Below are 23018 nucleotides of genomic sequence, written 5' to 3' on the forward strand. Positions count from 1 at the left end.
AGGGGGGCCTACAAGAAAGCTAGGGAGAGATTTTTTACAATATTGGGTAGTGACAGGACTAGGGGGCATGGGGCAAAGCTGGAAGTGGGCAGATTCCGGCTGGATGTGAGGAAGAAGTTCTTCCCCATGAGAGCGGTGAGACCCTGGAATGGGTTGCCCCGGGAGGTGGTTGAGGCCCCATCCCTGGGGGGCTTTAAGGCCAGGCTGGATGAGGCTCTGGGCAGCCTGATCTAGTGGGAGGTGTCCCTGCTCATGGCAGAGGGGTTGGAACTGGGTGATCCTTGTGGTCCCTTCCAGCACTGACAGATTCTGATCTGTTTTAACAGAGGACTTTAGAGCCCTAACGGCTCAATAGTTGGACTTGATAATCTTAAAGGTCTCTTCCAACCTAAAGGATTCTATGATTCTATGTAGTCTGGACTTGCAGCACAAGCCTAGCTCATCCCTCCACTCAGTGAGCAAGATGCTCATCTGTGTTGTTCAAACAACAGCTTAGTGTTATGGTTTATGAAATATGGTGTGTTCTTCCAACCTGCTACACCAAACACAGTGAAATCCAAGCAAAGATGAAGAGCTGCACATCTATTGCAAATGAAATTAAGTGAAATATCAAATGAAGTAGAAACTCCCCCTCCTCCTCCTTTTCCTTAAAACTCAAAAGTGTCTGACTTGCATTTTTATCTGTGCAATACTAAGATGCTATTTTAACACTAAACTAAACTGGAAGAAGGGAGAAAAAAGTAGAGAACAAGGTCTATCAGATTATATGCAGTTACTGTGTCCTTGCTGTAGAAGTCAAAGCAAGGGGCTATAACCAAAGGAAAAGCATGCTTTTGCTCATCTCCCAGCAAAAGTACTCCTCCTTCGTATTTACTTTTACATTGAATAATAGCGTGTCAGGGTTCAAAACACTGCGGCAGATGTGAAATTTCAGACAGCTACTACAAACACCATTCTTAAATCTATTTGCATCTTTCTTTCCAATACAGTAAAAAAAAGTCTTTTGAACAACCTTAACTATCACTTCTCTCTAGAAAAAGAGTCCAGGTGATCTCCCTGTTCCTTGGGAATGTCTCGGTGAGGCAATACTGACCTTCTCCCTGAGTGACAGGCACTCAGCCCAGCCAGACACCTCCCAACAGCTGGGCATGCATCTCCCCTGCCCCAAACTTGAAGGCTTGGCTCTGACTAGTGACATTAGGGGTCTGGTGTATTTTCCACAACACGCTTCAGGTAAGTTTTCTTTTGGGAAACTATAGCAGAGGAAGCAGAATGTGCAAATCTAAAAATACATAGTACATTTGTTATCATCCTACTGTAAGGCTAAGTGCCCAAAAGTGAGCAAGTAAACACTGAAAGCCCCTAAACCACACATGTGTTTTTTTGGATGCACATTACATCTCCAGATATTTGTCAAGCCCTTGCTTAAAACAAATCTTACCAGATCAAAAATCCCAACCAAACGCACGCTCCAGCGTGCTTTTTCCCAGCAAAGCTTTTGAAATACTAAAAGGATTAAGTAATGACCTAATTTTTGAGTAATGCAAAAGCCCCCAAATTAGTAGTAACTGACTTTTCAATTCTTCTCTTAAGAAGCTAATGCATTATTTGCAACGCAGCTGAAGTTTCTCTTTTCAGAGAATTACTTCAAGCAAGCAGAGTCCCTTTAAACAGTGTATGACCTCCAAATGGTCCAGACATTACAACATATTCTGTCACTGGTACCAAAAACATTTCATTTTTAAAATTCAATTTAAAAGAGTCTGGATTTTTACTGTCTATTAAAGAAACACTTTCTGAATAATTTTAGGAACCACCTTCTGCACTTAGTGAAAGTAAAGCATTATTTAAATCCGTTCTGTTTGTAATCAGTGCTTCAATGAAAAATGACAACGAGATGAGTGTACTGATGGGAGCTTACATACACCATTGCTGGTGAAAAAGTATTATAGATACAGTATGCATACAATTTGTAGAAACCATTTGAAAAACAAAACAAATGAAATGACAACTAGCATAAAAACGACGTATTACACAGCAGCCTGGCAAATATCAAACATTTAAGAGCAAACTTTTAATTTTACTTTTCTGAACCTTGCAGCAAACAATTTAATACTCTCAAATATCCCAGTAACACCTGTAACACTGCAGCAGGTCTTTCAGAGATTTGCATCACAGGTAAGTTTCAATGACATAAACCAAGTCAAATATTACTACATGCCTTTTTTTTATTTTCAAAGAAATAAAGATATAGCTTTCACTTTAAACGGACTCATTCTAAAGTACTTATTGTGCCTTCAGAAAAGAAAGACAATTAGCTGCTGTTTCATAATGAAAATTAAAAAAAAAATAATAATCACAATACACAACTGCATGAAAACAAAAAGAAGAATGAATACATGTCAACATATCACTGGGAAATAGGGGAACACCACAATTGATGCTGGATTCCTGTCCCAATTCACCCAAAGGTAGTTAATTATATCCAATAGATAACCACTCCATTTTCAAGTCCTCCTCACACAGCACCCCACCTCTGACTTGTTTTAGTTTCTTTTCAGCTTTCACAGACTTTTTCCTATATTTTCCGTATTTTCAAGCTAGTTTTATTTTTCTGCTTGCTTTTCTTGGAGACTGTTGCCCCGTTTTCCTTCCCAGACTACCCAGTAATTACAAAGCTCAACAATAAAATTGAGAAATAAAAAAAAAGAAAACCAAAAACAAAGCACACCAACAAAAACCTATGGCTGAATATCATGAAGTTATTTATAATTTTCCCAAGTCAAACAGCGAAATGTACTTTTTAAAACTATCTATCACAGGCTCTTCTCATCAGACATTTCTGAAATCATCTTTCACCTGTAAACTCCCAAAAGCTTCAACCATAAACAGTGGTTTAGATCCACAAGAATTCTAGCTTTTAAAAACTATTGTGGCATCATTACCAGGGCAGGGTGTAAGGGATACATAAAGGTCAGCAGAGAATGTGTGGAAGTTGAGGGCTTCATGACACCAAGATACAGTTAAGACTAGAGAATTTACTGGGGTTCTGGAGAGACACTAAAATGCATTTTGGAGCTTGAAGCATTTTGATCTAGACATCTCTCAGGTATTACAAGAGCTATTCATCTATCCTCAAACTTAAAATCTTAACAAGTTCACTATGCACCATGAACACCAGAAGCAGCACAAGGCTGGTGCTTCAGGAGATTTGCTCTTCATTATTCAAGAAACCTTTTTACTTTTTTTTTTTTTTTTTTTTTTTTTCCCCTCTCACACAGCGAATGTATTTTCAGCACAGCAAGTTATTAGATCAATGGTATTTCCCTTTGTTTACTCTAGTAATTAAAATGCACCAACATGAAACTGTTTCTCTCAGCAGGTTTGACCTTAAGAAGGTCTCACTAGATATTCAAGTTCTCTTTGACAATTATCAGCTGCCATCCAGCGCATTAGCCACTGGTCAGCATTCATCAAGAGAACACAACCAACAGAGCTAAACTCTTCTCTTTCCTCAATATATTTCTAAAATAAAAAAAAAAAAAACAAAAAAAAACCACAAAGTTTTGTGGTTTTTTGCTTATTTAGTGAGTGGGTTTTGTTCCTTTTCAGGTTAACAGCTCATTTCGCTCATTTCTTTACAAACAGTGGCATCAAGCAGCCAACTTTGGAATAGAAACCATTGCTTAGAACATCTTTGAGAAGTTTCCTTTGTTATTCAGCACTTTAGATAGGAGTGATAAAGACCAACTTAAAAGTCTTCCTCAATTCATTATCTTCAGGAATATTGATTCCTAGATGAGACCATGCTCACCATTCAATGAGCACTGCTGATTCTTATTAGTATCTATGATATCTAGGCTAGCTGTGAGAAAAGTGGGACACAGGAGGAGGGATGGGAAGAATAGGGGACATGCAAGAAAAATAACAGAAGTAACAGGCAATGAGGACAGAGATATAAAACTACTTTGGAGCGTTATCACCTAAAATAAGTGGCCCTCCATGAACACTCTGGCCAGCATCCATGTTTTCCAGTCATTTTTTATGGATTCAGAGCAGCACACCTTAGGCTTCATCCTCAGACCAACAAAACAGAAAACGGATTCCTCCATGAGCAGCATGTACTGCAGATTGCATAGAGAAGTGCTGACACGAAACAGCAGTGTGTGTCTATTACTTAAAAACTTCTAAGAAAATTACTTTCAAGTTGGCAGCTTTAGAGTATTCCTGGGAAAAGATAGGGTTGTCAAATAATTGGTCACACCTACTAAAATAAGTGTGGTTAAAATACAAACACAACATTAGATTCACTTGTTCATGAAACTCAAAACATACTGAATCACTGAATCAAAATTTCAGGTTTGCTAGCCTCCAGAAAAGTAAATAACAAAACATATTTAAATAAGCAGGCCCAAACAACATGCAATAGTAAGTTTTTTGTGCATGTTCTGCACATACTTACAGGTTGAGCAGACTAGCAGTGTTCTCACCATCAGCTCACAGAGTAACTTCCACTTCTGCTGCACTTTGGAGGTGACAGCTGGAATGAGGATCTCTGCAGGCACGTAGTACTGAATCGAATAGGTCACAAAAATCCCAAAGGAGTACAGAATTTTTACAGACTGATACAACCTGTTCAAAACAGTTACACATGTTCACATCAGTTGGAAACTTTTAATTAAAAAAAACCCAGCTTGCTAATTTGTTTTCCTTTAAAAAAATTTCTATCATATGACATTTGAGAAATCACTAATATTTAAGCAAGTGAATACCCATTTTTATTTAGATACAAATTCCTTACCTCCTACGTATATCCAGATTATTTAACAAGCTATAAGGCCTATTAAAACATAACTTGTTCAGCATTTTTTTTTCCTACTTTCTTTTCCTTCACTTCAAGATTTACAAAAATCCCTACAGTTGTTAACTAAAAAGCCAAGTGAAGTGACTATAATTCTTTTCCCTAATACTATTTTTGGTTAACAACAGTGGTTTTTTTTTCTAAACTTGTAAATCAAAAAGCACACAGTAAATCTAACAACTCCCTCCAAACAGAAGGAAGATGTAGACTCTCAATTATCCCAGTCTCTCCACAAACTGCAGTTCTGTGCCTACAGGCTTGCTTTGAGCCAGGATGTGATTTACAGTCCTTAAGTAGTAGGCTGAGAGCCGCAATGACAGAAAGTGGCCACAACTCATTTCAAGAGACAAGACACAGTCACTGATCAGCAACATACTAATTATATTAATTCATTACACTAACAGGATTTACAGTACTAATAAAAACCATTTTACGTGTACAGGATTTCATCCCTTTCTTGCCAAATTATTTTGTAAACAGAGAAGCTGCAATAATGGGCAAAACAATGTAACAGAGGTATTTTAATGTGTGGGTAAACAAAAATCCAAGCAATCCTGCTTGTGTTTCTTACTAAAGATGAAAACTCATCATACTGATCATGCACTATCATTTTGACAATCAATCTCTGATTGATCAAACGTGAAATGGAGTATCAGGTGTTAACACAATTAAAAAAAAAAAACAACCACAATTTAGTAACATAAGCATTAATAGAAAAATAAAGATCTATTTGTACATGAACAGCTGTAATTGTGGTCTAAACAATGAGGTCTCTATTTAAAAGCAGTGAAGTGATTTTCTGTAAGAAAATCCTAGAGAAAACTTTTTTTTCCAGACAGCTTTTATGTCCCTCCAGCATCTCAATTATTGCTTCTAAAACTGTATTCACCCAGGAAGACCACAGTTCCAGTTTTCAGAGCCACTTTTTTAGAGAAAACTGTTACACAGATTATGTTCTAGTCTGTTTCAAGACCTTGCTATGAAGTTCTCCAACAGAATAAAAAGAGGTGCAAAAACAAGTAACACTTAAAGTGATGATGATCACAATAAACTGAAGGAAAAGCATAAAAAAAATGCAATGCGTGGGATATTTTCATAAGTGGTAGCAGGATTCTGCCGGATGCTCAAAGCATCATTATGGCCACATGGCACTAAGGTTATGTATGTATATATAAAATAACAGTAAACAAAAAGATAACACTATCTGCTTGCAACAGTTATAAGTTAACAGTTATTCCACCCTGCATGTCACCAAAGTATAGATTAAAATATTCAGGACATACAGTATAGTGGACAGCTTCGTTATAACAATATAAATTTAAGCTGCATTTAACTTCTTTCTGCCTAAATTGGTTCAAAATACTCTACTATTCCAAAAATGTTAACTGACTTCAGATCATGCAGCTTTAATCTTTATGTATTTTTTTTCAGACCTGTGCAGAACTAGAAATCCCTGTCCTGTTAGTGAAGGAAAAGGTTATCAGCATTTATCAGAAGAAAGCATCACATCAAAGATGAAGACAAAAATCAAGGAAAACAGTTCAAATCTACCCTCACATAAAAAAATATCTCAGTGGGAAATACAACAAAAGGAGCTGTGAGGTGTGGTATAAAATAAGGAATATAAAAATATGCCTGCGTAGATTGGCAGCCTAACTTCTATATTGTCTGGACTTAGGCATCTTGTTCCTTACATATACTGGAAAATAGCCACATATTGGCACTGTCTTGACAAATTTTAGATAACAGATACTTTTTTTTTCAAGAGTTAAGGTTTTTTAGATATCATGCTCATGCTGACTTAAAACAGGGAAATCCACTGCTACTTGGTTGTAGGATTATTTTTCTTTCATAATCTGAAGGTTTGCCTACATCTCTTCTAAACAAAATATTTACTCCAAGAAATGTACACAGAGAATTTAGTTTCACAATTTTTATTAAGTTCTCCAAAAACTAGCGTAAATCTTCCAAAAAGAAGTGTGGAGCCTCTTCCCACTGTTACTTGTGGCTGAATAAACAAGTGACAAACAATAGTTTTAAATTTAGATGCATTTTTAATCCATGCTGCATAAACTAGAAGCATTTGTCACATTCTAGCCAACAGGTAGAAGCTACGAGTCCTTTGGTATGATTTTCTAAGAATGCAACTAAGAACACAATCAAGGCTTTCAGGTAAAGTTCTGGTTCATGAGTCATGGGGGGTTGCATGTTCACAAATGAGAGAGGAACTATTTCTCAACAATAACCTTTGATAACGGAAGACAATGCTGAGCATACTTTTTTTGGCTTCACTCCTTAAGACATTCAACTGAAACCACAAAGGAGAGGCAACTTATAACAGTAAGAAAAGAAAAACCAGTGGCACGAGTAGAGAAGGAACAAACTGGACCCTTGTCTCCACTTCTCCCAAACCCTGGTAGAGGTCCCTCAAGACATACTCCTTCTGAGTATCAGTATCTGCATGAGTAAGATCTGGTCAGGACTACTTTTAGCCCCTCATCCTGTGGCCAAATGGCATGGCATGGCAAAACTTGAATCAATAATGCTCAGCTCTTTCCCACCACAAAAGGATGCTTCCATCATCCTTCCTTCAGCCTTCTGAAGGAAGTGCTGAACAGAGTCAGTAATTGACTTTGGTACACCACAGTGATCTTGAGCAGAGGAATACAGCTGATAAACTTGAATTGACCTTTCAGCTTGGTCTTACATGCTTCCCATCTCACATCTGCAAGACAGTTCATCAAGTTTTCAATGTTTGAGGATATCAAAACACTGCTAGCAATTGTTTTTTATTAACTGAACACATCTAGAAAGAATTAAAAGTGCATACAAGGGGGGAAAAAGAAAAACACACTTTGACTAACAGGTCCTAAATTATTTGTATGAAAAGGTTGACTGTCACTGTACACAGCTTGATAAAGCCCCAAAGGCATATTCAAAGTGACAGAAAAACTATTACATCACTTCACATGGGGACAAGACAGTGTAGCTAGTTTAGGAGCCACTGCTTTTGTGACACACAAATAAAAGAGGGTCCCATTTCTATAGGTTCTGCATCACTGTCCAGATTCTACACAGTTAGATGGATTTTAACTGGTTAAAAAAAAAGAAAACCTGACCAGCTGTCCCCAATTAGCCATTTATCCTCAGGCTTCAGATCATCCCAAAACTTAAAATTCAAGATTTAAAATTTTGTAATTTTTATTTTAAGGTGAGAATCAAAATCAGCAGTCAAAGCTTTAATTGCACAGTAGTTCAAAGCATCTTCAATACACTTTTTCTAACTCTACAAAGATTCTCATTTTTCAAATTAGGTAACAGTTTTTATATTATTGAAGTGATTTTACCAGTCTGCTGCTATTATATTCTAATGAGAAAAATATGGCTCCTTAGGCTACTTTTTAAAAAATTCTAAATCATTCATAGTGCTAGAAGTTAACAGAAGTCTGCCTTTCTTCAATTTACATTTTATATTTTGCTGTACCTCTTTTAAAGTGAAAAAATTAGGAACTAATGTAGCAAAACTTTTGTATCAATACAGCTAGGGTCAATACAGCGTTAGCTACGCTAAACTGCCTCTTATGGAATATGCTAAAGATTTTGTAAGGTAGTTAATCTTTAGGATTCATAGTAAAGCAGTTGTCGCACAAAGAGTATCACATGTATCTTAACAAAGAACAGACAGCAGAGAGAACCTTAAGCTTCAAGAAAATGAGGCTCCAACCAAGGAAAAAGCAGGGTTTTTTTACAACGAGGATTGTGAGACATTGAAACAGGTTGCACAGAGAAGCTGTGGACTCACCATCATTGTAAATGTTCAAGATCAGGTTGTACAGGGCTTTGAGCAGCCTGATCTAGGGGAAGATGTCCCTGCCCATGGCAGAGTGTTGGACTAGATCATCTTTTAGAGGTCCCTTCTGACCCAAACCAGTCTATGATTCTACGAGACCCCAACCAAGGATTCCACTAAAGTACTCAAGCAGAGACTCCCATAATCTATATTCACAAATGACACAGAACTTAGTTTGAAGTGCTCATCAAGCAACAAAAATTATGTACTTTTTGACTATAAATACGTGCTCGTTCAGGCACATAGAGTTCAGGCAAATTGGCTTCAGTCAGGAAGAACCTCATGATCACAGATAAATCAGGTAAACTATACTCTGCCTGTGTGTCCTCTCCTCAGTCAGCAACAAACTAAGCAAGAAGACTGATATCAGTAGGTACTCTGCATACTTCTGAGGATATGAGAAACAATTATTAAGATATCCAAACAGGTAAACATAACTGCATGTAAAAAAAGAAAAGTTATTTAATCCAATAAAATAGAACTCTTTGATTCCAGAAAGAAGTTGTTAAAGATCAGGGGGAAAAAAAAAAAAAAAAGCTGAAAACTACTTTCTTTTCAAAAAGCAAGTTTTCCACATAATCTAATTAATGTATTATGCTTACCAATGGTTTGTGTACCAAAACACATTCCAAACAAGGACTGCAACAAATCTCTTCTCCAAAAGTCCAAAAGGTACAATCTAGCAGAATATTTTTAGAATATAAACAGTCCTCTATTTAAATTAAACTTAAGAACTTAACTGGTCTAGGGCCTGTGACCACCCTTCTGGCCAATTCATCTGCAAGAACAACAAACGAAACTCAAAGGAGCAGAATTTCAATCTTCTTTACCAGGAAAGGTTTATTTTTAAGACAAGGTTTGTCCAGCTGGAATTCAACATGTAAGCCAAGTCTCACTGCTTAGCTGGGGTGTTTCACATGACTGCTTGTTTATGGAAACTCACGTCGTTCCTTGCCCTTCTCTGCTTCATTTGGCCGCTTGCTGGCTTTTTTATGTGAGGACCAAATAACAAAATGTTGTCATATGGTTCACTGGAAATTTGTATTGCTAGCAGTTAACTGCACAGATTTGCTTATCAGCACTGTATCAGGTACCCACAGTACTGCACAGCAACAGCATCGTACCCCACAGCCCATGGGTGCACCACTGAGATGTTCCCCTAATTCTGTTTGGTGCCCTGGGATGCTACCCAGGGTACGATGAAAACAGATGACTTTGTTATCTCTGCGTGTGTGCCCTGAGCAGCTCTGGGGTTATTAAACTTATAATGCCAATTCTCCATCTTACAGAATGCCAGTTTCCATCTTTTTTATTACCTCTGTCTTTGCATTAGGTCTGTAAAGCCATCAGGGTAAGTATCACCTTATCACCACTTCTGCACTGTAGCCAAGAGCTATCTGGAAACTCTTATTTGAACAGCCCTGTTACACAGCGGGGCTGCAGAATAAAGCAGAATATTACAGCAGAATAAAGTTCATCCTGTTCCTTGCATAAGCACAATAAAAAGCAACAGCATAGGGAACCTTACCTATATTCCACATTCCTCTCCCTCCTCTTTTAAGAGCACTTCTCTTAATGCACAAATAAACCCAGATCTACCATTTAAAACCAACTTCAATAATCACATCAGCAATGAGCAATACAACATAATATTATCAACAGAAGTATTTTCCCTTTCAGATGAATATAGAGAGAAATGGAAAGTGTTTGAAGAATTCTGAGGTTTTTAATATCTATGTTGTGTCCAACAAAAGGACACAATTTTATACTTATGAACAATAAGGCCCCAAAACTAAAACCAAAAAAAAAAAAAAACCACAGAGACATGAAAATTCTTTAAAGAAAAAATTAATCCTTAATTTTATTATAATTTCATGCGTTTGTCATTGGAATCAGTCAGGAAATTAAACAAAACTTCTAAAGAATATTGAAAACAGCTCATGCTGACTCAAAGGAATGAAAATGCAAAAACAAATGCAAAAATAACACTTGAAAATTAAGAACACTCTTTAAATGTGTTCTTCTCTTGAAAAAGAGAAAAAAGGAGTCAGTATTTAGTTCAACAATGCAGTTTTAGTTTCATGTATCTTGAGATTTCACTACTTCAGTATGCTACCACAACATACATCAAAAAACAAGTAGATGTAAGCATATAACATGTAAGACATTATTTAACAAGAATGAAAATATTAAAATACTTTTAAGATTTTACACTTGTGCACTGCTGATATACCTAATTTTAGGTATATAGATAAATATATACATAAAGGTACTAAAAAAACCCCTAAGCATTATATTTAAATTAGTAGTTACAGTATGTATCCATCCATTGATAGATACAGAAGTAAAAATGCATCAGTTGAAACAGTGCTTGCTGCATCATCAGCACATGACACAGGGAGTTCTCGCAGCATTAAAAAAAACAGCTGAATAAAAAGCACAATACCCCACAGGCACTGGCAAGCAAAAGGCTCATTTTCCTGATAGGAAGCCATTGTTATGCATTATCCATGGATTTGCATCTCAGCTACAAACCTATTCCCTTTTGCTGCCTTCTATTCCAGCTGTTCACCTGCTTAAGTCAGTGAGTCTCCTGCAAAGGGCCACTATATTACCAGGATAGCCAAGTTAAAAGTAGCTGATTTCAGAATTGCAATACATCTGGTTGCAGAATGAATACTGTGGGAACTAGCTCCTGCTGGAGATGGAACGCTTCACTAGAAAGATCATTAATCTGGCTCCATACGCAATTCCTTTCAATAAGCAAGAAATTGCTGAGTAGGATCATAACACAACTTCCAAAGGCACAGATATACTATATGCAGTCTAATTTTAAAAGAGTTCAAGCACCTATCAACCATGACTGCACTGATGCAAGGAACAACCTTTACAGTCTTTTTGCCTTTTAGATCACTGGTTTCCACTTACCATATATCTTGTGGCAGGTTTAAAGTTATGCTGGCTTTGATTTCGTCCCCGAAGCGTAGATACCCCAGAGTGGCTAATGAGATATACAAGGTCATGACTATTCCCATGCCAACGTTCAGAGCCTGTGGGAAACGTGTTGTGTCCTTCATTCTGTTTTGCAATGGGAGCACCTGAAAATACAGGAAGAATCAATTGCATACAGTAAAAGTATTTTTCTTCCCCACTTTCAAAGCCAATTTTCAAAATTTAGGTGATTTTATTAAGAAATAAGATTACAATAATGTTTTACAGCCTAGAAGCTCACAATGTTTTTACGCACCTAAGAGAAACATTCAATTACCGAAAAGTAATTGAAAATTGAAAAATCTTGGTTGGAAAATAGCATCAGTGTGGAAATTCAAAGCAATATATATAGCTTAGAAAAACTGACAATAGAAACTTACAGTGCTCAGATAAAAACTAATAGGTAGCATGAATTTTTCCGTAACAGAACTGTGCAGAGTCATAGAATTATTTGAGTTGAAAAACACCTTAAAGATCACCTGGGTCAAACTCCCCTGCTATGCGCAGGGACACCTCCCACTGTGCAAAACCCCATCCAACCTGGTCTTGAACACCCCCAGTGATGGAACATCCACAGCTTTCCTGGGCAACCTGTGCCAGTGTCTGACCACCCTCAGAGTGAAGAACTTCTTCCTTACATCTAATCTAAATCTCTTTCTTCCAGTTTGAACCCATTACCCCTCATCCTAATACTACAAGCCCTTAAAGGGTTATTCTATTTTTTTAAGAATATTTTTATTAGGTATACCTATATTGTCAGGTCTCTGCCACAGAGAAACCTACCATGCACATGGCTGACAAATAAACTCATGCTCAGCAGTCAGTCTCAGCTCTCCCCAAGCAGAAGGAAGTTTGAGTCCATGACTACTAGAAAGGTACCCATATTCTTTTCCATTTTGCTGGCAGAGATAAGGCCAGGCACATTAAGCATCATTTTCCTAAATGTAGTGTATTTGATCTGAGCCTGAACCACAGCCAAGTGAGCTTGCTGGGTTTGCCACCACTTCGGAGTGAAGACACAGGCATTACAACCATTACAGCATGCAGTCTGCTGAAGAGATTGCCTTCTACATGTACTGTACCATGTACAGGAAAATATCATTAACAAGTTCCAACTTAAATTTTCAGCCATCAAGACAAAATTTCTAGGCAAAGCAGGAAATCCAACTAACGAGCTCACATGCTGCTTTTCTCACCCTGAGTTTCATCAGCATAACAGAATCTTTTATGTCTTCATTAAGACACAAACTGAAGGTATGTCGATGTTACTAGACAACTATACTTTCCCCATGTCTTTCAGAAGAACTGTATATTCATCTTAGATACTCAATGTGGAATATAGTTCAAGATGAAAACACCTAATTTTGTACTCCAACATATAAGTAGAATGTCTAAGTTTCCATAAGGAAGATTGATAACAAAGAGCTAGTCAATATAGTCCGTGGAATAAAGATCATATTTCAGCCTATCTTCCAGCAGACATGCAGGTTCTATTTCATTATCAGTATGGCACTATAATTAAAGCTTGTTGTCTCTGGGTAGCACACATCAAATCTGAGGCAAAACAGTGCAACAAGGCTGCCCTGTATAAGCTACTGTCCATCATACAAATTTGCTTTTTGACTATTGAGTGTTTTCAATTTAACCAATATAAGTTATGAAAGCAGCAGATTTCATCCACTAATTAGCAAATTGGTATATTTGAATTCCTGCCGTATTATTTTCTACAGGGCAATCATTCCTTTCTTCCTGCTCACCCACTGATAATCACTTCCTGACCTACTATTGAGTATCTCCACTGTCAATCTAGACCACATTGTTATATTTCTCCTATACTACAAATCCCGAAGAAGTCATTTTATACTTGGGAACAAAGAGATCTCTAAAAAGATATACATTTAGGAAGCATTTCCAAATTTCATTCATTTTCAGTTAAAATACATGGTAATTCAGAGCTGACATTTTTCCTCCAGAAAGCAATCCAAACTCGGAATGTGACTTAATCCAGTGGAGAACAGGAAGAGTTTCAAAATTTAAAACAATTTTTAACTGACAGCGTTGAGCAGCAGAAAAAATACAAAAGGAGACGTGGCTAGAAATATTACTGCCACACAGACAAAATATGTTCATTTCTCTAAATTAATTAAGCTTCTGTGTCTATACAGCACCTATACTTTCCTTCATCTGATTTTTCACATTTTGTGCTTCCTACAAACAGATAGCATTTGGACCTGGACCAGTAATAGAAACACTCGTTCACCGTGTATCTGTTAATTCTCTGGTGACTATAAATGGCAGGTATTTTCTGCATAAGCTCTGCCATGTTCACAGCTTCCAGGAATCTTAACAAGCATAAACTGTTCCAGTAAGATCCTGCTCCAAACTACATCATCTCTGCAGAGCGTTAATGGCAATTGCTTGCCCAGCTTACAGATATCGGGAGTCTCAGTAAGTTCACTGGCCCAGAGATTTGATTTCCAGAGTCTCCATCATTCACTTCTTACATTCCTGGCAGGAGGAGGGCAGTGAACTCGGACACACATGCCAGACATAAAAATAATCTTACATTTTCCCACCATGGCTCCCAGCAGGAAAGGGAGCCTGGAGACTGCCTGTGCCTCTGAAATTGTATAACCAATCTGCAGGGAACTACTAATGGGCAAAAAAAGTTCCTGTGGTTTCACAGTCAGAGGCAGCTGACGTGAAAGACTACACGGCTGCTCATTATGATGCCTTCTTTCAGACAAAAAACCACTCTGCAGCCTATTCATAAAAATGCAGAAGATAAAAACTTCATACTTTTTGGCTACATCTTCAACAGAAACGGAAAATTACGTATCTATGACAAACACTGGTATGGTCATCCTGAAAGAAATTCATTAAATTATGTTGGGAAACTGCACCTGGATACCACATCCAGTTTTGGTCACCCAGTAGAAGATAGACACTGACACGTAGGGGAAGTTGAGCTGCAGGCCATCAAGGTGGCTAGCATACTGAGTGCATGGGAGGCTGAGACCCGAGTTAACTCATGCTGAAGAGAGGCTGGGGCAAGGAATCTCCTTGAAGTCTTCAGCTAGCCAGAGGAAGACAGAGCTTGCAGAGAAGACCAAGCCAATTTCAAAGAGGTGCACTGTCAAAAGAATGAGAAGCAACCAAGGAAAACAAAGGACCAGCGACACATACTGTGTTTAATGTGCTTGACTGAAGAGGAATCATCCAAATGTTGTTTTTTTTTTTTAAATTGCTACCTGTACAGGACCTACCTGTACAGCATCTACAGGATGCTAATGCAGCCTTTCCTGCATCACTCAGTCCAGGTGAGAGTGTCCCGTTCCAGCCTCAGTGGCAAGCCTTCCCAGGTTCAGGCGCTCTCTCCAAGCACCAGCAGGTGTGTCAAGCCAGTTGCTACCGCTGCAGGAGATGCTTCCCTTGACAGAACTGATCCTCAAAGAAATTATGCAAGGAACCTGAGCCAGATTTTATACAGTATCCAGCATCATCTACTCCAAACAAGAGGCTGACAGGAGGTACCATGTGAGTCAGTACTGCTTCTGACACTAATTCAATTTTGGGTAGCTGCTGGAAAGATTTTTCACTCTAAATTTCTTTCTAGTCCCTGTTGCAATGACTTCGGGAAACCTAACATTTCAACTGAATGCAAGAGAGATAGGGTTCTTTTCACAAATGCTTTTTAGTTCTCATTTTATTGCTTCCTTTTTGGAACACTGAAGTTGATCACGCTTCCTTGTCCTTTTTTTCTGGAACCAGAAATTAATTTCACTCTTCAATTCTTCTAAATTATTTTCTAAAAAAGATAACACCCTACCTAGATGATTGAATAGCTTTGTGAGGAAAAGATAACAACCTACCTAGATGATTGAATAGCTTTGCGAGGAAAAAAAAAAAGCCATGCTTACTTGCATCATACTATCTCTCAAAAGAGATCCTGTGTCAGTTCAGTACCCCACACTAAAGGCTCCAACGTCGCTCGGCTCGTGCTCAAACAACCATTTCTGCTACAACAGGCAGTGTCGTTTCTTTAGCCTAATGCCTCCCACACTCTTCAGACTGATAACCTACTGCCACGTATACAACCACTGCACAACCTAGCGATAGCAAGTACTATGGTCAGGGAAAACTAGAATATTGGAGACACAAGAACCATGAGATTCATGAGACAAGTTTCAGCTTCAAAGATCTTTTTTTAACTTTTATAAAATCTGATTTTATACAAAACTGGTCCTTCCCATAATTTTTCTTTTTCCATAATTTCTGTCCCTTTTCTTTTACTCTGTCACCTGCTTCACAGAGTTCTTCCTATCGTTTTTGAGACACTGGCATATGCCACTACTCTTCTCTTCCTTGAAACTTAATACTTGGTTCCTGTAGTGACTACGAACCTCTGGTTTCTTAATTTTCAGAACAAGCATAATCCATGTTCCTTTCATCCACCAAAAACACTCAAAAGTACCCATAATTTACTGGCAAAGAGCATAACTGAACCTTTGAAATAACCTGGCTGATCTTCCATCATCTGTTATGAAAAGTATCTTCCTGCTCATTTCAAGCTGCATGAAGTAGGTATAGCACCTCCTAGTAACACCCCAGTCTCCTCATTCCTCGCCTTTAATACCTACTACACTCACTCTTTCTACAGCTAAGCTGAAGGGGGACTGTCTACTTCTAATCAGAAATCTGTATGTTTTATATGACTAGACCAAAAAAACCCACAAGAGAATTCAGCCTCCAAGTAATCAGATAAACTGTGATGTAATTGTCATGGCCACTAAATCCTAATCTTATAAAGGATAACTTAATAGGAGAAATGCTTAATGTTGAAATACGTATGGTCATTTTTCTCTTTTTCAGGAAATACCACTAAGATGGCAAGAATGAAGCAATCATCCATCCCTCACACTTTTAAAATGAGTATTTGACATAGAAGAGAAAGACAGGCAGATGTTTTGATTAGTTTAAGGTACAGACAACTCAAGAATTTATTAAAGTTAAACCAAATATATTTATCAAAGTTTCCTCAGTTAAAAAAAAAAAAAATCTATCTATAATCAGGCCCTACTGCAACAAAACAAAGCTTTGTTCATTCAAAGCAGAAAAGCTTAAGAAGCTGATAGCAAAGGTATTCAAGACATCTAAACATAAATTCTACTACTCAACCGCCAAATACGGAAGTCTGAATTCTTGGTAAACCAATGCAGCCCAGTCCTGGCCCATTCCTTCTTGTCTCCAGAAGGTATCAATGAATTAATCTGATCACTGAAAGAAGGGTATAGTACAAGTACAGTGTCCTGGAAAACTGTCTGTGGAAAAAGCATGGTTTCTCCAAGTCAAACAATAATTATACCTTATCTATTACATTGTTATATTTTGCTTGCCTGACCTTCTCCATCTTTTCTTTAACTCTTCAGAAAAAGTCTTGTAGAATATTTTGAGAAACAAGCTTTTATTCCATCTCTTTTAGATACATTTTTAAATCTTGTTCTCTTGAGAGAACGTCACAATTTTGCAAACAAGTCCAATAAACAATCTAATTTTCTTTAACAGATCCCTCAAGACCCTCAAATAAAAGGGTAGCTACTATTCCCCAAGGAAAAATGCAACCCAAATGTGTGACTGTACATCAACTTTTACAGTAACACTTATAAAACTTAAACCAAGAAGCCAAGCTCTCATTACAGAACAATATCTTCTGAGATCTGCTGAGCATTCCAATCCCTCCAAAACACAACCTTCTCAAATTCTAGCAAAACAGCTTCCTATCTGTCTCACCAGGAAAAAGAAATGCTCATATCCACATACACATGCAAAAAAAGGAAAAAAAAAATCCACACAAAAAAACCACTATTGCCCAATTCTGATGGCCTTGATTTAACAAAGCTCAAAGGAATTGCATAAACCCTACTTAGCTTGCTATCTGAATCTAGTCTTTTCTCCAGAGGTTCTTTTTTCCTTTTCTACTTTTTCATGCTTAAGAGTTCGTTTATCACTCCATTATTTAATCTTTAGCTTGCTCCCAAATTTAACAGAAGATATGCATGTTTGTGTACTATCATGTCTTTTCTGACTTTACTCATGAACAAAATCTAAAATATCCTTTCAATGAAAACTAAAAAGCAGCATCTTATTTCTATCACTATTTTAAAATATTTGCCCTGTCAAAATCATGTAAGTGTGTTATATTCTTTGCTGCTTTTCACATTAGGATGCAAATTTAACCAGCAAAAGTTCAACATCAATAGCAAAACGTTCTTAACTAAGCTGACAGTTCCAGGCACTCTCCAGCCTTAACTCCCATGCCCGCCACTGCATTCGAAACCGTAGTGTACAGACTGTACTATGCTATATTCTAACATCCTCTACAGCTTATGCTACTCTAAAAATTTCCACAGGGTAAGTGATAAAAGAAAACAAGAGTTAGAAACACAACAAGTGTTGGAGGGTATATTTACAGCAGTAATACAAAAAGGTGTAGTACATGACCAAGTATGTCTGGACTCATTCTGGCTCATGAGGTAAAAAATCAAGTTTCACAAAGCTGCAATGACTTTTCAACCTTTATGTATGCCAGCCAATGATCCAACCCACATCAAATTAAAATCACCTTAAAATAAGTAATAATGACATCAAAGTCTTCACCTATTTATACCTGCCTGTTTCTAGGCAGGACTTTAATCTGTTTCAATGCAAATAGTTAAAAAAAAAAAAGTCTTCCCTAAAGGTCTTTTACCTTTAAGCCAAGATGCTCCTCCACCTACATGTTGCTTTAGCTTCTAAAGTGACAAAGTACACGTATATTGCAAGGCCTTGAATGCTGAGCAAAATCTATGACTGATGAAATGAAAAAATAAATTACTATATTTTCTACCAAAGATAAATGAGCATCACAGGAAACAAAGAGAATTAAGGATCCTGCAAAGTTTTACAATTCTAAATACAGAAATTTCTCTATTCTGGGATAAGGAACATTGAAAACTGCCAAGCACGCTCCTAGATCAAGACAGTTAAAAAGCAACAAGTCCCCAGCATAGAAAACCTAGCAACTGAAAGGGTTTTGTAATTCACAACTTAATTTTAACATGGCCATCATCAAAATAAATAACCATCCTATTCTGAAAATAAATCAATCCATCCAAAATAGAAGAGAGGGAAGACACTGACAATTCTATTTGCTTTTCTTAGAAGAACAGAAAGCTTCATACACTTCCATTTGACATGAGAGCAAGCCACCTTGACAGCTAAACTATTCAATGCTTATTTCTGTGAAGCACTCAAAAAGCTCAAGTACAAGAGAAACTGAAGAATACAAAAGAGACAAGTTGAAGAATACACAACATATAACTTCCTGCTATAATCTTCTTTCAAATGCCTTACAACATTTTGCCTTTCCACCTCTCCCATTTCCTTTAATATTTTTCTCCTGCTGCTCCTGATAAATCAGTATGATTTTTAAGCCACAATATTTATTAGAGAACTACTACTGACGCTTGCGGAAGTGTTCAACAGTGGATGATTAGGGCTCTTTCAAATCCAGAAGAACACGTATTCATAAAAACTTTGTGGTTCAGGAACACTATTCTTCAGTGCACATTCAAGAAGATTACTGAGTTTAAAAGTCCTTTAACAAAATAACAGGTTTATTAATATCTAGTATTTTGAGCCATAGAATAAAATCACTTTTTTAAAAGACTTTGGTTCCATTATGCCTGATCCAATAAATGGAAATTATTCTAGGATATGCAGTAGATTTAATTAACAAAATAAATATGGTAGCAAAATATTTAATACTAAAACTAGAACTTGTATTACTGTCATATATATACACATATGCACATGCACTGCAATGCTACTTTCATCAGTGAAAGGACTGTTCAGAGTGGGGAGAAAAAAACCCTACTATAGATGATAAAGCTAATATGGTGCCAATTAGACGACAGATATGAAAGTCTAAAACTAAGAATGCAAGCATTTATTCTAGTTAGCTGCTCTCTCCAAGAAAAGTTTCTGACATTTCGGCATCTTCACAGCTATATTGAAAAGGTTTGTCATACAACAAAGACTTATATTTAAAAATTACTTAGACAATTCCATACAGCGAAGATAAGTATTCTGAGTGTGTTGGAAAGGAGGAGGAAATTTTACCCGAGACCATTACAAGTAAGCACAAAATAGCAGAAGTTTAGGATTACAGGACGATGAGCTGGGAGGAATGAAAACATCTAACACTAAAAAAGCAAAATAAACTGCATAAAATATTTCTTCTTGAAATTATTTAACTATGCTGCTTGATCACATGTAGAATTAGTGTAAGTATGTGTCTCACTTTGCCTCTACTGCACATATACTTAAGACAGACAGGGTTTCCATCTAAGACAGGGTCACATCCAAACAGGAGAATTAGCTTTTGTGCCCTGCTAAAGCCACATGTATCATGGCCCAAAACCCAACTGCCACAAGCTGGCCAGGCAGAACATGACAGCTTGGCATGCTGTCACTCTTGCTCTTTTCACGTTTCTCCAAAGCCATAGAATCTCTTAACGATTATCACACATTTCAGGTGAGCAAGCAGTAAACGTGAAGACCTTCATACTCCTATTTGTGTAAATGCATGTGTATCTTAAGTTTCCTAAGGAGAAAGAAACATTCGAGCACCGCAAGCGTGAGGTGTGGAATGCTGCCTAAAAGGAAATTATAGTCAGTAGTCTTCTGTTTGTGTTAGTAAGATTCACCATAAACATAGCAAGTACTGAAGTTAGAATATGCCCAAACAAATGGTTCTCCTGAGTAAAGAGAAGTTTCTCCATACTCAGGAAATGCAGGATATCCGTAAGGAATACTTAAATCATCTAAGAGGAAATATCACGTTGCCTGAGATTTTAATATTCAGCTGACTATGGCAGATGATTTTACAATTTTTACAGTTTGCAATACAGTTTTTCATCTGATATATCCAGCATTGTTTCTACATATTTTTTTCCTCTTCTCTTACAAGCCAAGGGGTTTTGCACAGTAGCTATAGCTCGCCTCTTGCTGACTCAACATTTAAAGTCCACATTTACCACTTACGTTTAGGGGCAGGCCATCTCTACAGTCAACAAATCCAGTCATCTACACTTGCATGGCCAAAAGCAAAAACATCCTGAGAACTCTCACCTGTTATGTTTTGATGATACAAGCCTTCGCATCATCTCAGACCACCAATGAAATTGATACATCCAGTCTAGAGATGCCCCAAGCAGGTTTAGATGATGTCATGTTACCTGTTAATTGTCTGTTTCTGACAAATCCCGTCTGGTCTTAAAGACAACAGAAGAGTGTCATTGGGTTTCACTAATTATTTTAAAGGATAATACAAATCTGGCAAAAGAATTTTTGACAATGAGAGGCTTTTATCTCAAAACCTCAGGCCTAACAAGCTCATCTGCATCACTTTTAAAATCCATATAATGACATTGTAAAATTATAATCCACTTAGTTTTCTCTTTTTTAAATCTTCTGGAATTGGTTAGCTGCTGCCTAATGTGATTCCAGAGCCTGCCTCTTGGTATAAAAATATCACCCTATTTTCTGCTGCAAAGCTGTGATACCCAAGTTCAAAAGCAGTATGAACAGACATCTTCAATAATAGGCTAAAATATCAGAAGCCTTGTTTTTCCAAACCAGAAATTAATGTTGGAAAGTAGTGTTTTCTCTTTGCTAGACTAAATCAGTCTGCAGCACTTAACAGGGGGGAAAAAAAGCCCACCATATTGAACTGTACAAACCATATTCAGCTTAGCATACTTATATGTAATAGAGAAGAAAAAAATTATCTTTCTTGTTCAAACATTATGAATCTATTTCATCCTCCTTCCTCCTGAAGCTTATATTAAAATATCACTTCCATGTTTGGATTTGGTTTTTACACCTTGAATGAGAAAGCCAACCAGATTCCCACCACAAAATATTCATTTAGTGTATCTGCTGTCATATAAGCATGACATTATGCAAAGCCATTACCTTCACATGGAAATGCTACAGACACATCCAAGCCTGAAGGCTTTGATTTTACACCCTTCTGAAAAGTATATTCAAGAGGTTTAATTATATTTTGGGCACACTCAGGAGCACAGTGTGAAGTTGCTTTTTAAGTCAGTAACAAAAATCTCACCTTCATTATAAAAACAGATCTACTCGCCTTTGGACTATGAAAGAGGTTCTTGAACATGGTTCTTACAAATCTATGTTACTCTGCAGCTGCTGTATTCAAGAACTAGTGTTGGTACTCTCTTCTCTTCTGTGACCTGAACCCCAGCCCCATGTTTTACCAGGTAGCATCACCTGGCACAGGGAATGCACAGCCAGAGAAGCTAAAGCACAGAGTACAGGAGTTGCTGTGGATTCTCCCATCCCCAGCAGAGCCTTGTACTCAGAAAGGTTCACTGAGGGCTGACAATGCATTTTCTCCATCGCCTAATCAGCATATTATCATCTTATGAACCACAGTCTTCACTTTAAAGATTAAAACAAGCCTGAGTATCTTAAATGGTCTGCTCTATCTGCTTAAGAGTACTGCATTTCTGTGGCTCTACTGTTCCACAAACAGTATTGTTGCCACCAGTCCATACAATTTTCATAAGGTCACACTGATCATCTTAAAATCTTAACTTACAATTCTCAAAATCCCAAACTGACTCTCAAGACTGTGAATGAGAACCAGCAGACTGGCAGTACTGAGCTCTCAGCTGCTGTTTGCTAACTCAATAGTAAGGGCTTACTGGGTACCCCTGCTGCCAACTCCTTCTGTTAGCACAGAGCAATGTTTACCACCTGGCTGCCAAGACGTTCACACTTTGCAGCAAATACCTTAGACCAACCAGCAGTGACCCCATTTTACAGACAACTCCAACAGGGAGCAAAGAAATGAACAGCACAAGGAACAGAGTACTGCACTTTTTAATCCAGTTACCACTCGGAGTTTAGCATGCATTCACACTCATCAGTGCTTTGATGGCACTAACCTTACTTCTGCTGTAGGAGTTGTAGCAACAAATGAGCAGCTGGTCTGAACTACAGCAAAATGGTTCAAATCTGCCATCCAGTGAGAGTTTAGACTGATCTCGCAGGCAGATATGAACAGCTCAATTCATCATGCTAATTTTTTTTATTTTAATGAAAATATCTCAAAAGAGCTTTATTACACTAGCTAACAAAATGTTTCATTAGCTCTTAGTATTACGTGGGTACTATTTTCTAGGCACTGCCTTGGTTGGAGATTCTTTACATCAATTATAAACAGGCTACCCTTCCTCCTTTGAG

The 23018-nt window shown here is 37.4% G+C and overlaps 1 protein-coding gene across 1 annotated transcript in view; it reads right to left on the minus strand.

The window, feature by feature from the left end:
* Positions 1–4462: 4462 nt before the first annotated feature.
* The window catches only part of SLC36A4 (solute carrier family 36 (proton/amino acid symporter), member 4), a gene marked incomplete at its 3' end in the record, with an annotated part of 40290 nt that continues 21734 nt past the window's right edge, over positions 4463–23018 (minus strand). Inside the window, exons 8-9 of the mRNA XM_008944463.1 lie at positions 11640–11809; positions 4463–4632 (exon numbers count right to left, since the gene is read on the minus strand). Of these exons, the coding sequence (XP_008942711.1) occupies positions 4463–4632; positions 11640–11809 (340 nt within the window). The remainder of the gene's footprint in view (positions 4633–11639; positions 11810–23018) is intronic.

Source organism: Merops nubicus, unplaced genomic scaffold (genome assembly GCF_000691845.1).
Source record: "Merops nubicus isolate BGI_N331 unplaced genomic scaffold, ASM69184v1 scaffold23227, whole genome shotgun sequence".
NCBI classification, from domain to species: Eukaryota; Metazoa; Chordata; class Aves; order Coraciiformes; family Meropidae; genus Merops; species Merops nubicus.